Source organism: Schistocerca piceifrons, chromosome 3 (assembly GCF_021461385.2).
Source record: "Schistocerca piceifrons isolate TAMUIC-IGC-003096 chromosome 3, iqSchPice1.1, whole genome shotgun sequence".
NCBI classification, from domain to species: domain Eukaryota; kingdom Metazoa; phylum Arthropoda; class Insecta; order Orthoptera; family Acrididae; genus Schistocerca; species Schistocerca piceifrons.
Genome location: NC_060140.1, coordinates 261,123,302 through 261,139,351, shown reverse-complemented (window position 1 = coordinate 261,139,351; position 16,050 = coordinate 261,123,302). Strand labels below are relative to the sequence as shown.

At 37.5% G+C, this 16,050-nt stretch overlaps 1 protein-coding gene across 1 annotated transcript in view; it reads left to right on the top strand.

Annotated features, from left to right (window-relative positions):
* LOC124788567 (ankyrin-1-like) overlaps positions 1 to 16,050 on the top strand; it is a 192,145-nt gene that overhangs the window by 85,672 nt on the left and 90,423 nt on the right. Inside the window, exon 7 of the mRNA XM_047255838.1 lies at positions 12,205 to 12,366. Within this exon, the coding sequence (XP_047111794.1) occupies positions 12,205 to 12,366 (162 nt within the window). The remainder of the gene's footprint in view (positions 1 to 12,204; positions 12,367 to 16,050) is intronic.

Sequence of the window (16,050 nt, the reverse complement as noted above, 5' to 3'; positions counted from 1 at the left end):
AAGTAACATAATACAACTGAAAATGCAGTAGACAGTTTTTATGAAGTACTTTTCTTTTTAATTTATCTCAATAAAATGAATAGCAGTAAGCAGTTTATTGTTGCTACAATGTAAAGATTGTGTTTCTATGATTTCCTTGTCTATTGTTAACAAGTACATCGATTAATCCACACTCCTGAAGGTTCTCCTTCTTGATGGGATTTAGTAGTCATCAGTGACTTTTAATTAAAACAGCAATACTTTCATTTTTGTGAGTTCTTCTACAGAAGTAACGTGCAAGTTTGTAGCCTAGTGTTGAAAATTAAGCAGTCTGATCTGTATTTAACCAGTGTTTCAAGAGTCATAGAACACTGACAAAATGAAGTTCAGCATTAAGCAAAACCTCCATGTCTAAAATGCTGTTTGTGACTGAATGGATATTCTGGTTGTATATGGAGAGATACTTGTCACTGTATTTTATTTTTCTACTGGATTTTAAAATAATATCCAGATTTTCTCAGGGCATTTTTATTATCAGCTTTGTTTGGAGGGATTCTATGCATTAAAAATTAACTACATCTACATACATATCCTGCAAGCCACTGTATGTTGCATGGCACAGAGTCTCCTGTACCACTTTGAGTTATTTTCTTTTCTGCTCTACACACAAATAGAGCAAGGGAAAAATGATTATCTGTATGTCTCTGTATGAGCCCTAATTTCTCGCATCATATCTTCATGGTCATTATGTGAAATTTATATTGGTGGCAGTAGAATTGTTCTGCAGTCAGCTTCAGATGCTGGTTGACCAAATTTTCTCAGTAGTATTCCTCCAAAAGAATGTCACCTTCCCCCCATGGATTCCCATTTGACTTCCTGAAGCTCCTCTGTAATACTTGTATGTTGTTCAAACCTACTGGCAACAAATCTAGCAGCCTGGCTCTGAATTGCTTCATTGTCTTCATCTAATCCAGTCTGGTGAAAATCTCAAATAGACAAGCAGTACTCAAGAACAGGTTGAATTCCCATCCTATATGCAATGTCCTTTACAGATGAACCACACTTTGCCAGATTTCTCCTAATAAACCAAAGCTGACCATTTGCTTTCTCTACCACAATCTTGACATGTTTGTTCCACTTCTTATCACTTTGCAGGGTTTTGCCCAGATATTTAAATGATGTATCTGTGTCACACAGGGCACTACTAGTGCTGTATTCAAACATTATGGGTTTGATTTTCCTACTCATCCACATTAACTTAGATTTTTCTACATTTAGAACTACTTGACATTCATCACACCAAAATAGAAACTATATTTAACTCACCTTGTATCCTCCTACAGTCACTCAACTTTGACACGTACCCATATGCCACATCATCATCAGCACATGTCTGCCAGATCATGTATGTATGTAGAAAATAATAGTGGTCCTATCATATTTTCCCTGGGGCAATCCTGATGATACCCATGTCTATGATGAACATTCACTGTCAAGGACAACATACTGGGTTCTATTACTTAAGAAGTTGTCAAGCCATTCACATATGTGTGAACGGAACCTATTCCATTTGCTTATACATTAATTAAGTGTCTGCAATGAGGTGTCTTATCAAATGCTTAGAAGAAATTTAGAAATGTGAAATATGCTATATGCCTGTTACCATACATCCACATTTTGCAGTATATTATGTGAGAAAAGGGCAAGTTTAATTTAACATGAGCCATGCTTTCTAAAACTGTGCTAATTCATTGACAGAAGCTTTTTGGTCTTGAGCAAATTTATGATATTCAAACTCAAACTTACATTTTCAAGTTTCGGTCAGTGGTGAAAACACCATTTTGTCACTTGCTGTGCCTCTACTACCCAGTGTTATTTCCCTGAGTGTAAACAGTAGGTTTGTAAATTTCAATGGATGACTATCAGTGTTTAAAATAACTGGCAAATATTGCACAGAGCTGGTGCAGAGAAGACTGTGTGGTTTTTAGTTAGACCTTTCTCATATATTTGATAATATCATAAAAATGGAGGCCACAATGTTGGGATCATGGATTTACTTCAATCCTTGCATACATTTAGTAGGCAATTAAAACAACATAATGTGCAAGAGGTAAGGTGCACTACTCTGGCAATTGCAAGAGAAGTTCTATGTGTCTGTTATGTAACTAATGTATCTGCGAAGGAGCTTACAGTAAGAAGTAATTGTGGTCAATCAGGTAATGTTCGCGTGTTGCAAGAGGATTGTGGAGGAGGCAATGGTTCGAATCCTGCTGATACTTATTTTTTATTATCTATATTCTTCTCATCAATGATCACATTATTTAATTTATGTGACATTTGCGGGGTAATATAATGAAAAAAACCAACACACATTTGCATGAAGTTGTAGTGAATTTCATATTTTATTTGACTATTTACTATTTTTAATTAAATTTTCATGGATGAGGGACAGGCTTGGAAAGCCCAAGTCCAACTACAGTACATAATTGTACAAATGATGCTATTCAGTAACATAGTAAGTCACAATATGCCAGACCACAAGAGTAATGTACAATTACTCGACGGATGTACTCTCAACATCACACATTGTAGGATGGTATTTGTCAGACAGACATGGAAAACATAAATTGAAATGGCATCTACTACACTGAATGAATGCAGTTTTCCTACATTTTGCAACTGAACTCGGGATCGTTTACTACCTATTTTTTACGTGGCTCATCTGTAATGGGGGTTGGTAGTAAATGGTTGCATTTGCGCCCCTATTATTGAGTCTGATATTGGCTGGCTTTTGAAGAGCAGTGAATTGAACTATACACGTTCAGATTGAAACTTATTTATTCAAAAGAAACACTTTAATGTTGCGGCCATGCATTTTTAAGTTCACAAATAATAATCGGTGCAATTCGTCCACTGTTTGTCTCACACCCACACACTTTCACTTTGTTCCTTCGCATACCCTGGCGTCCATGCTTGCACTCGCGGCACTTTGCCACTCCCAACTCGCCACCACAACGGCCAACGACAAAAGACCACGATTTTCCCGCTCATATCCACAGTCCTGAGTCGGGTCACATGACACCACAGTAGTCAAAATAATCGCTAAACATGGCCACAATTCGTTTACAATATTTTATAATATTTAAATACTTATATCTAAATACATTATATGATTTTACAAATTATCACCACACTTATATAATTCGTTGCAATTAAAAGAAAACCAAATCACTATCCAACGGAACTACAATGTCCATCAAAACACAAAACAAGTATTTTCCGGTCTATTTTGCGCAGCATATTGTCTCTGCTGCTGAGCTTTAAATTTTAAATTACTTGAAAGAGTTCCATATTGTCCCCTGTTACCTTACATACCCCATCTTCATGGAGACATTACCTTAGTAACGCCAACATGAAGTAGCACCAAATGGAGTGAACCCATATTACTTTATATATTAAACATTTTAATTATAACTATAATGGCACCAAAACATGTAGAACAGTGTTATAGTGGTGAGTTAATCAGTTTAAGTACTGTCATTAGGAAACATACATACATAATCCAGCAATGTATCCAACTCAAATATACAATTAGATAGTATACTATTGAGTCTGATTGGGAAGGCAAAATAAATGTCCATGTTAGTCTATATGTAGGTTGCCCACTCACTGCACATTAACACTCACTTTTTACACAGTTGTTTCTGTAAGTTGCACGAAGTTGTAACCAGATCCTTGTGTTCACAGGTTTATGCATTGGAATACAGTCTTTCCAAACTTGTCAGCCAGCAGCACTATGCTTCCTCTCATTAGCCAAGCCATCCTATCAAAATTTAATCAAATCCTCATAAATCTTGCCTAGACATGCAGACCCACATTTCCCAGGAATCAGGCTATCCAAATCCTCCATGGAACATCCTGTTTTCACTGATCAGTTCTTATTGAGGTTTGTACAAATGACAAACTTGCCACAAATCAAACACAAACATGGCATAGTTAAATATATTCTATTTCACCCTTCAAATGTTCCCAGATCAGGACCTCCGACACTTCAACCCCCCCCCCCCCCCGCACCAAGAGAATTTATTCCCAGATGCTGATTCTTATATTTTTTTAAGCATCCATACAGCTATATCACTGTACATAAACACGCTCTTTTTTTATGAAATCCTATATAAATTTTCACATAATATTTGGCAATATCTTGAAACCCATTATTTTATGGCATTCCCATGGCTATCTAGATTCAATCATAAATGGCAAACAAACTCACCAAGGTCATAAACTTCTACAAGCATCCACTTGGCCATTAGTGTTCTTTACCTCACTTCCCTCATGAACATCTTATAATAAGCAAGTTAATTATTTCCCATATGCCTCTACAATTTGCATATTTAGTGACTGCCCTACATGACTGTCCCAGCAACAATCCTACCCCCACGCACCAGTATCAACTCCAGGTGCCACAGATACATTAGAAATGTTAATAAAATCTCAACTAGCAGATTTCCTTCCTCCTATATTCTCCACACATTTATACAGAAATAGAGTATATGTACAGTAGGTTTCAGTTCCCGTATGACTTTCAACAAGGCTTCTATCACACCCACACCAGTTGTGCAAATCCATTGGATAACAGATTCCCTTATTGCAAATACATACAGTATAATGAAGTTTGTTGACCACCAACAATGGCATCGCAACATACACAGTAACACAAATAATACTCCAATTATAAATACATGTATACATAGCCCCCAATAATTTTTTTTTTAACTCGACAATAGTGTACATGGGAATCTCACTTCCTTAACCTTTATTCTTTTACCACATATTTTTTCAACTCCATTACATTTCTCAGTCCAAATGGCTTTTTGGACACTGGATATACCAACCTATATGCATTAGGGTGTGGACAACCCGTTATCTCAAAGGGTCCATGGTATAATTCAAATAACTTTTTGATTTCGCCATCAATGTACTGGATTTTTTCTTGTTCCTCACCAGCACCTTATCTCCCTCCTTGAACTTTGTTGTCATACCTTTCTCCATGCCTCCTCTGTCACTCATGTCCTTTCTTTAACATTTGCTGTCTGGCCATCTGCATCTTCTCTTGACTTGTCAGGTCTTGAGATGGAGGAAAATCTATGTGTTCTGCTATTAGATTGTCTGGCTTGATATCTTTCATGAGCTCATAGGGTGAGAATCCTGTTGCACAACTCTTCACTGTGTTCATAAGATCTTCAAACACAGTTATATATTCTGCCCAAGTACTATGCTTTTTACTGCAATATGTCCTACATAGCCTACCCAGCTCCCTCATATACCTCTCAGCAGGGTTTGCCGCAGGGTGATACACTGAAATCCTTATATTCTTCATCCCAGATCTTTGCATAAACTTCCCCCACACACTAGATACAAATTGTGCTCCATTATCAGACAGAACATTCTCTGGTTTTATGACATTCACAAAGTAATCTTTCTCTAGCTTGTTAATTATATTCTGGCTAGTGGCCTTTTTCAGTGGATACAGCCTTACAAACTTTGAGAATACATCAACAGCTAAAAGAACATACTTTACACCCCTTCGACCTGTTGGCAGCCTCCCAAATAAATCATATAGCCAGCAGTTCATCATTTCTTTTAGGAACAATATTCTGCATCTCTCCTTGTACTGCAATAGTATTATACTTCACTTTTTGACATTTGTCACAAGAAGCCAACTGTCTCTTTACTCTCCTGGCCATGTTGTTAAAACTAACATAGTCCTGCAGTATTTCCAAACATTTTTGAGCCCCATAATGCCCATGGCTAAGGTGGATGTAATTTATTAATTTTTCCACATGCTCATCTGGAAAACATACCTTCCACTCCTCTTTGTCCAAATTTCTTCGTCTAAATAAAATACCCTTATAAATTCTATAATATTTAGCTATTTTTTCATGTTCTTTACTTCCAAAGTTTGTTTTGATAAACTTCAAGGTTTGGTCCCCATTCTGAAGTCTCCTCATGTCCTTACAGATGGATCTGATTTCCTTCTCTCCACCCACTCCTTTCATATACAATATCTGAAGTTCTTTCTCATCTCCATTCGCTTCACGTTCTTCTCCAATGAATGGTAATCTTGATAAGGCATCAGCCACATTGTTGTCTGTGCCCTTAATATATCTTATCTCATAGTTAAACATGGCCCATCTCATGAGTCATTATTTAACAGCTTACATTCTTGCAAATAGCTCAGAGCCTTATGGTCTGTGTAAACAATCACTTTCCTACCTTCCACATATATACTGAACTTCTGAAATCCAAAAACTATGGCTAAAAGTTCCTTCTCTGAGATATCATACATTAATTCATGTTTGGACAGCATTCTGATTGCAAAAGCGATTGCCCTGTGCTTGGTCTTCCCATCTACTACCCTCTCCTGAAATAGCACTGGCCCTATCCCATAATCTGAGCTGTCTGCCCCAATACAGAAAGGCAAAGACAAATCTGGATAGAACAAAATTTTGCTGTTTTTTAAGCTATTCTTGATGGCTTTCAATTCCCGGTCACACTCAGATGTCCAGCACCAGGTTACACTTTTCTTTAATAGTCTACATAAGTTAGGTGAATTCAGGCTATAATCACTTATGTACTTCCTATAGAATGAACATAGTCCTATAAATGATTTCAATTGTTTCCTGTTCGTTGGCACCTTGCAGTCAACAATAGCCTTGATTTCCTCTTTATTGGGCAGAATGCCATCAGGAGTTAACTGATGACCGAGAAATAGTAATGTAGCTTGAAAAATTTCACACTTACTTAACTTAAGGGTCATCCCCCCTTTAGATATAGCCTTGAATACATCCTCCAACAGCTGACAGTGCTCTTGCCAATTGCTACTCGTAATCAAAATGTCATCTATGTACACTGTCAATTTTCTCATTAGTTCATCACCCAACACATGACTTAAAGCCCTTACAAAAACTGCTACAGATATTGATAAACCAAATGGCACAACTGTAAACATATAAGTCCTGCACTCAAATAAGAAAGCAGCGTACTTTCTGCTCTCTTCAGCCGTTTGCACCTGCCAGAATCCTGAAGTCAAATCAACACTTGACAGAATTTTAACATTATAAAATTTTCTCAACAGCTCATCCATGTTCTCTGGCTGATCATTTTCTTTGACTATTATTTTATTTAGCTTTCTTGCATCCAATACTATTCTTATAGAACCATCCCTCTTTTTCACCACTACTATTGGATTACAATACTCACTCCTCCCCATTTCCAGTATGCCCCACTTCAACATCATCTGTATCCTTGCCCTTACAGCCTCTCTATTAGCTATTGCTATAGGATAAGGTTTGGCCCTTATCACTTCATGTGGCAATACCCTCAAAACATAACTGAAATCTACGACTTTTCCAGGTCTGTCAGAGAACACATGCTTATGCTTACACAATAAACCTGTAAGCTGCACCTTTTGTTCCTCATTTAAATGTCCCATTTCATTTACTTTGTCATGTATCTGCTGTTCAGTGCACATCTCATCACCTACCTCTTCTATCCTTTGTAAATGAGTAATTGTCTCACCTCCTTTTAATTCCCCTTTAAATTTTATTCTTCGTCTATTTCCACCAGCATCAAATTCTACCACTCTGTCCTTTACAAAAATGCTACAGTCATACTTGTACAAGAAGTCCATACCCAAAATTACATTCAATGCCAAACCCTTCACCACAAAGCAACTAATATCAAAACAATACTCATTACTATTAAATTCCAGTAATATTTCCCTGCTGATGGGCTTGCTACATGTCCCAGTTGCTGTCTTAATTTTGACTCCTGTAACTGGTAATTCTATTAATCCTAAACCTTTAATTTGCTGCCAGAAAGATTCAGAGATTGCAGATAAACTTGAGCCAGAGTCTAATAATGCTATATCTGCAACTCCTCCCATACTGATATCAATTATTGGCTGTATCACCTCTATTTCTACTCTGTTCAGCCCTGATTCCTGTAACAAATCTCTTTCTACTTCACTCCTGCTTTCCTCTTGCATAATGCAAATATCTTTAGGTCTTTCTCCAAAACATACATCAGTATCCCCTTCAAACAGATCCTTAATAGCAAACTCAACATTCTCTTCTTCACTTAATTCTTCCAATTTTCTGGCAATTTTAAATTTTATTTTACCCCATTCTTCAGGCATCAAAGCTTTATGTAATTTTGCATAGGACACCCAATCACTCAAATCATAATCAGCCTCCTCCTTTCCTAACCATCCACAATTAACATCTTTGAGGCTTGCATCATCAGTTAAGAAAACATAGGTTTCAATTTTATCTTCTGGGCAACCTACAGCAACATTCTCCATATCATTACGCCTTTCCATATCCACACTGAAGTCATTATCACTACCACAGTTAACACCTGCACCCACAAGCACAGTAACCTTATCAGTAGGTAATTTACCAGCATTTTCCACATTGTCAAATACACCACTCATATTAGCCTTTACATCACACTGAATAACCCTCTCCTCACCTTTTCCACAATTCTCCATACTATTTCCAATAGACATCTCTACCCATTCATCACACCTATTATTACTGTGAACATTGCCCCTTAATTCCATATCCACTTCTGTTCCCCCTTTTGATGAAACTACCTCTGTCTCTGATCTTTCAATGAATTTTGCTGCACACAAACCAATATTGTCCTCCTCTGCTTGTAATTTCTCTTCCCTTTTAAACATGTCATCAATGTAAAACTCACACTGTTTATTGCTGATATTAGCCTTGTTCCCTTTTTTCCTCTTATACCTTTTATCTGTATTTCTATAATTGTTAAAACCCCCCCATAGATTTTCATTTCCTAAGACAGCATCCATACGACATATCCCAATTTCCCTATTTTCCTTGCTGACTTTATTACTCCTCCCATCATGTCCTTGTCTGGCCCTGTTCACATAATTACCAGCCCCCCTGCAGACCTTAAGTGAGGCATCAATTAGTTTTTTGATTGCCTACCCTGTCCATTTGCATCCGGCATTCCTACTCTCATACCTTCTCTATCACTCCTCATCTGATCAAAATTGTCTCTTCTCCCTCCAAAATTTCTGTTATACCTTTGTGGCTTGCTTCTCCAATCTCTATCCTGATTATTCTGATCACTTCTATCTTCTCTCCACCTGTTATGGTTATTACTGTATTCATAATTAATACTGTTTCCCCTTTCATGATACCTTCCACTCTCCCTATGTTCCATGTATTTAGGTCTGTAACACAATGCCCTGTCCATATTATCCACAAAATTAAGAAATTCTTCCACTGAATCTGTTGCACTGTGAATCAAATCCCATTGCAAATGCTCTGGTAATCTTCTCTTTAGTGTAGATATTTCTGTTAATACGCCCAGTGGCCTATCCAGATGATTTAATTTATTCAGTTCTCTAACACAGAACTCTCATACTTTCCTTTCCCCTTTTGTAACTGGATCCATTCAAAAAATCGTTTTGCAATCTTAATTGTTTTGCTTGGCCCCAGTATTTGTTCAAGAACAGGTTTTCGAAGGTTTTAAAATCACAAAATTTATCATCATTTTGGTTTGCCCATGTTTGAGCTCCCCCTTCCAACTGCCTCTTAACGTATTTAATTTTTGCCTGCTCACTCATCCCTGTCACAAAGTTATCCTTACACGCAGCTAGAAAGTCAACTGCATGGTATTTATTCTCCCCATTAAAAGGTTTTGACTGAAATCCATGCCCCAGAGGATATCCCAACAATAAATTTCCATTCCCTGCTGCCACAGTATTAATCGTTTCCCTCAAGACATTTATTTCCCCTTCTAATTCCTTCTTATTGTCAGTAATTCCCTTATGGAAATCCAGCACTCCTATCTTAATGGATTCAATGTCTGCCTCTGTTTGTCTTTGAAATAATGTGCATTTCTGTTCCTGTACCTGAATCTTCCCCACAAGATTACTTTGCACAGTTTCCACCTTGGCTACTAGGCCTCTTTCAACCTCATTAACTCTCTCAATAATTCCCTCAACAATTTTAACTGTGTTTTCGACTTTATCTGTAATTTGAGTGAATTTAGTGAATTTGAGATCTAGCTGATCAAATTTTTCACTCACTGTCATTATTTTATCACTAAGCCTTAATTCCATATCCCCTATTTTCAAATCCATTTCTCCAACTATTGCAGTTTTTATATTCCCTATTTTCGAGTCTATTTCTCCTAATTTACTAGTAAGTTTTACAAAAAATGTGCTGAGGTCACTTCCTGATATCCAGCCTATTTCTTTTGGCATGCTAGGGCTACTACAGGTACTCCTAACATCCACTGATTCGCCTTCAGTTTGAGATTCACGCGTCTCATCGGCCATGGCTAATGAAAGGACACAATTTTGCAATGTAGCTGCTGGCTGTACTTATCTTTTAAATCCTCGTGTGACGCGACGTCTGCAGTGAGCTCCGCAGCACAGCTATGCAATGAATCTTAATCGGCGGCGTGGACACACAGCAAACACAATCACGAGCGAGAACACGTTGCGTAGGCCCCTGGCAGCATGTAGTCGTGTTGGTCAGTGGCACGGATGACAGCGTTGATCGTCGGCAGCACGTGGATACAGCTTCGACTGCTTTACCCATAGCAACACATGGACGTGACACGGATGACGGTTTCTTCTCGCGGCAGCACGTGTCGCGGCACGGACGACTGTTTTACCCGCGGCAACACGTGGACACGGCAAGCACGGCGGTTTTACCCGCGGCAACACGTGGTCGACTCATCAGACTATGTAACTGACTGCTTCACAATCGTGGTGGCCTTATATCGGTGTAACCACGGGGCAGCGCGTATCTTGTCCAGCACAAACACTCCGGTACTGCTAATGCACCGATTTAGCTCAGAGCCCCCACACTGACTTTTCAAAAGCCTAACATCAGACGGACATTTGATTCCGAAATACTATGGAATATGGAAGAAAGTCCTATCCCAGACGAGCCCCCAATTGCAACTGAACTCGGGCTCGTTTACTACCTATTTTTTACGTGGCTCATCTGTAAAGGGGGTTGGTAGTAAATGGTTGCATTTGTGCCCCTATTATTGAGTCTGATATTGGCTGGCTTTTGAAGAGCAGTGAATTGAACTATACACGTTCAGATTGAAACTTATTTATTCAAAAGAAACACTTTAACGTTGTGGCCATGCATTTTTAAGTTCACAAATAATAATCGGTGCAATTCGTACACTGTTTGTCTCACACCCACACACTTTCACTTTGTTCCTTCGCATACCCTGGTGTCCATGCTTGCACTCGCGGCACTTTGCCGCTCCCAACTCGCCACCACAACGGCCAACGACAAAAGACCACGATTTTCCCGCTCATATCCACAGTCCTGAGTCGGGTCACATGACACCACAGTAGTCAAAATAATCGCTAAACATGGCCACAATTCGTTTGCAATATTTTATAATATTTAAATACTTAAATCTAAATACATTATATAATTTTACAAATTATCAACACACTTATATAATTCGTTGCAATTAAAAGAAAACCAAATCACTATCCGACGGAACTACAGCTGTGCTTTAAATTTTAAATTGCTTGAAAGAGTTCCATATTATCCCCTGTTACCTTACAATTTACAGGGAATGTTCAGAGTTTCTAGGAAAAAACCTGCCTTGTTGACGTTTTGAAAAATGTGTGTTTCTTCTGACAGTATAGATTAAAAGTTAAGTTTGAGTGGGAGCTGAACCGTTGCCTCATACATGTTAATTTTATGTAATCAAATGCTAACCTCATGATCACCATGAACTCTAATGTCCGGTACCCACACACAGAACACGTAAGCCACATAACAGACATGTAAAACTTCTCTTGCGATTTTCTCGGATTTGTCAGAGTAGTGCACCTTATAACTTAACATGTAAAACTTCTCTTGCGATTTTCTCCGATTTGTCAGAGTAGCGCACCTTATTACTTACATTATGTTGTTTTAATTTCCTACTAAAGATGTACAAAGTTTGAAGTAAATTTGTGATCCCTATATCGTAGCCTCCCCTTGTCAGTTTATTGCTGTGTCTTTAACTATTCGCACAGTATATGTAGGCCTACTAATCTTTCAATAAGTAGGTCCAAACTGTATTTAAGGACTAAGAGTAAGTCATACAGAACGTTAATTAATTAATTAATTAATTAAACATGTATAAACATGGTTTTAGGATGCACTGTTAATTGCGTGAAACAACATGGATACACTCCACTCCATGTTGCGGCACGAGCTGGACATGTCAACCTTACAAGATGGCTTTTGGTGCATGGTGCTGACCCTGAAAGCAAAACTGAGAGGGGGCACAGGCCTTTGGATTTTGCTAAACTGCAAGGTCAGTGTAATTTTTTTAATGATTATGTTCTTAAATTCTTTGAGCAAGTCCTAAGAACCCCCCCTAGAAGAATTCAACCTGCAATAAAAGACTACAAAAATGAGTTATACCTTTGCTTACTTAAAAAGTTATTTATGGGTTGTGGCCACTCTAGATGATTACTCACACAGTGGAAAGAGTATAAGACAAATGCCACTCATTAAAAAATTCTAGTATTACAAAAAGGAATATGTATCATCATCTCTTATAAAGGCTGTATCATATAAATTAGTAATAATGTAATGTTTGTTTCATTTATTAAAACAATTTGCACGTTTCCATAATTTCTGTTATCTTTTTGGCTACATAACTACCTTCTGCCACAGTCACTATCATAGTACATGGCCAAAAGCAAGAATGTGTTCAATGAACTTAATACTAGTCCATGATCACAAAGTATATTGAATATGATTCTTAGTAGCACCACATTAGAGTGTTTATTATTAACTCCCTGACCAATACTTCAAAGATTTAGTTCTAATGAATTAAGTTCCAGTTTTTGTGTGGGAAACAGCTCAATTTCTAAAAGACAAAGAGCCTGTTGGGAGTCCATTTTGGACCAAGTGACTTATGAGGTTACACACTCTGTTCAGGTCTATACTAGCATCAGTAAAATCAACATGCCCACCTCTTATAATGTGGTGGTTTCACCTAATCTCAAAGATATGAGGCAACATGATGTCATCTTCATAGAAGACAATAATAGTCTTTCGTATGCTTAGTAAAGGGTATGTTATGGCTGTAACAGAGGCATTTACAACTATTGACAAACTGCCAGTAGTCGATATGATTCACCCTGATCTTAATGTGTGTAAAGGACCTGAAGCATTCAGATGCTTCTTTCTTGAGGAGTTCTGGATCTTTGGTCTCTCTCAGAAATTCAAATTTTTCCTTGGATTTTGTAGAAAGTCTACAAAAAACTTCTGTGATACCAATGTAAACCATAGATGCTTGCAGAGAGTATTGGTTTATAAATCAGTGATGCCACTTAATTTGGAATAAAGTCTATAAATAAAGAAGCAATTTAAAGTTACGTAAGAATAAAATTAAGTAAAACTAACTATGGGGATGTGACTCTTCAGTTTCTCTCATTACTGATTGATAATGAGACAGTAATTAACGTGTGTAAATCTGGATCTTGATGTCTGTCAGTGAATCCAATTTACAAGTATATTTACATCAATATTCCTCATGCCATCTTACATAGTGTGGCAGAGGGTATTTTATGGATCACTATCATTTCCCCACCTTCCTTCTTCCATTCACAAATGGTGTATGCAGAGAACAACTGCCAATAAGCCACTGCATGAACTCTAATTTTTCTGATTTTCTCATTATGATCATTTTGTGGCATATAAAGTGGTGAAAGTAATATTCTGCCAAACTCTTTTTCAAATGCACATCCATGGAATTTCAAAAGGAAACCTCTCTGTGATACACAATGCCTCTCTTCTTGTGTATACCACAGGAGTTTGTTGAGCACCTCCATGAAGTCTCACACTTATTAAATGGTCACATGATGAAACATTTCAACCTTATAAGGGTTCCATACTGATGAGCTATTCTCAGTAACTGGTCTTATAAGTGTTTTATAAGCCACTTCTTTCATGAAAGAATTATGTTTCCTTAATGTTCTTCCAGTAGATACAGCATAGCATCAGCTTTTCTAAAAATTAGTTTTATGTGGTCACACTTCAAGGGGTTTCTCCTAGGAATCTTACAGTTGTTACTGTTTCCAGTGGTTCATTGGCAATAGTATAATAAAACAGCAATGGGTCTTTTAGCATATATATGCACAAAATGTTACATTTATTTAAGCTCAGGGTCAACAGCCAGTCCTTGCACCAATCATCAATCCTGTGAAGATCTTCTGGTGTTCCACCCTCTTCCAGATAGCAGAATTGTCTGTGAACATCATGATGAAACTTTTGAACTACCCACAAGATCATTTATATACATTATTAACAGTAATGGCCCTTTGATATTCCCTTGTGGTACTCTCTGATATTACATTTACACTTATTTTTGTTACCCCAATAAAAACAATGTGTTGCATTCTGTTTGCTAGAAAATTGGTTATGTGGGAATGTAGAAGTTTAAGCTCAACTAGCATTAGCTCTTCAGTTTCTTCCAATGCTAACTGGTAATGAGAAATTAATCCATGAGTGTACTGCAGGACTTTGATGTCTGCCAGTGCATGTGAAATGATAATATGGTCATTAGCCGAACTATAGTACTTGTTTATTCATTAATTCATTCATTGATGACTACTAAATCCCATCAAGAAGGAGAACATTCAGGAGTGTGGATTAATCAATGTACTTGTTAACAATAGACAAGGAAATCATAGAAACGCAATCTTTACATTGTAGCAACAATAAACTGCTCACTGCTATTCATTTTATTGAGATAAATTAAAAAGAAAAGTACTTCATAAAAACAGTCTACTGCATTTTCAGTTGTATTATGTTACTTCTCTTTTATCTGTAGTATAATGGACAGAAAAAAAAGAAAATATCTACTTGCCAAGTGGCAGGAGGGGAACACACATACAAAAGGATTTAACTTTTACAAGCTTTTGGAGTCTGTGGCTCCTTCTTCTGGCAGAAGAGTTGAAGGGAAAGGTAGAGGGGTGAAGGAAAAGGACTGGAGAGGTTTAGGGAAAGGGGTACAATTTAGAAAATCAACCCAGATCCCTGGGTCAGGTGAGACTTACTGGATGAGATGAGAAGGAAAGACTGGTTGTTGGAGACTGCACCGGTGGCATTTGGAAACCTGAGACCTTAAAGGTGGAAGACAGGGTAATATTCAAGACAGAGATTACTACTAAAACATTGTGCACAAGTTAATAACAATGAAAAGGTAAGTGCATTGTATGTAACAGAGGTGGATGGGGGGCTGGCGAAAAATTGACAGGTCAGAAAATGAAAGATGTAAAAAAACTAAAATGGAGTGAAGAAAGGAGTAGTTACTGTGAATAAATGCTGATATGGAAAGAATTAACGTCAATTGAGGTCAGGTGGGTGGCGAAAACCAAGGACATGCTGTAATGCTAGTTCCAAACTGTGGAGTTCTGAGAAACATGTCTGGGGAAAGAATCCAGATGGCACATGTGGTGAAACATGCACTGAGGTCATGACTGTCATGTTGTATGAGGGTGGCCCCATAAGTACCCAACCCAATAAAGAAAACACAAAAATTTTGGAAAAAATGTATTTATTTCTCAACATAATTTCCCTTCAGCTCTATACACTTTTCCCAGCATTGTTCAATAAGTTCGATACCATTTTTATAATGAGAACTGTCTAACTCCTCAAAACAGCCATAAACTGCTGACATCACATCTTCATTTGTTGAAAATCTTCGAGCATTGAGCCATTTTTTCAAGTTTGGGAACAGAAAATAATCCGAGGGGCTAAATATGGCGAATAGGATGCATAGCAATTCAAACTTTTTAATTCATTAATTTTGGCCATTGCAATAACAGCCTTGTGAGCTGGTCCATTGTCTTGAAGAAACAATACTTTCTTCTGGGCCAAATGTGGCTGTTTTTGCTTGGCTTCTTTGCCCAAACATTACAATAAGTTCGCTTAAAACTCACTGTTGATAGTTTTCCTTTTTCAAGATACTCAATGAAAATTATAC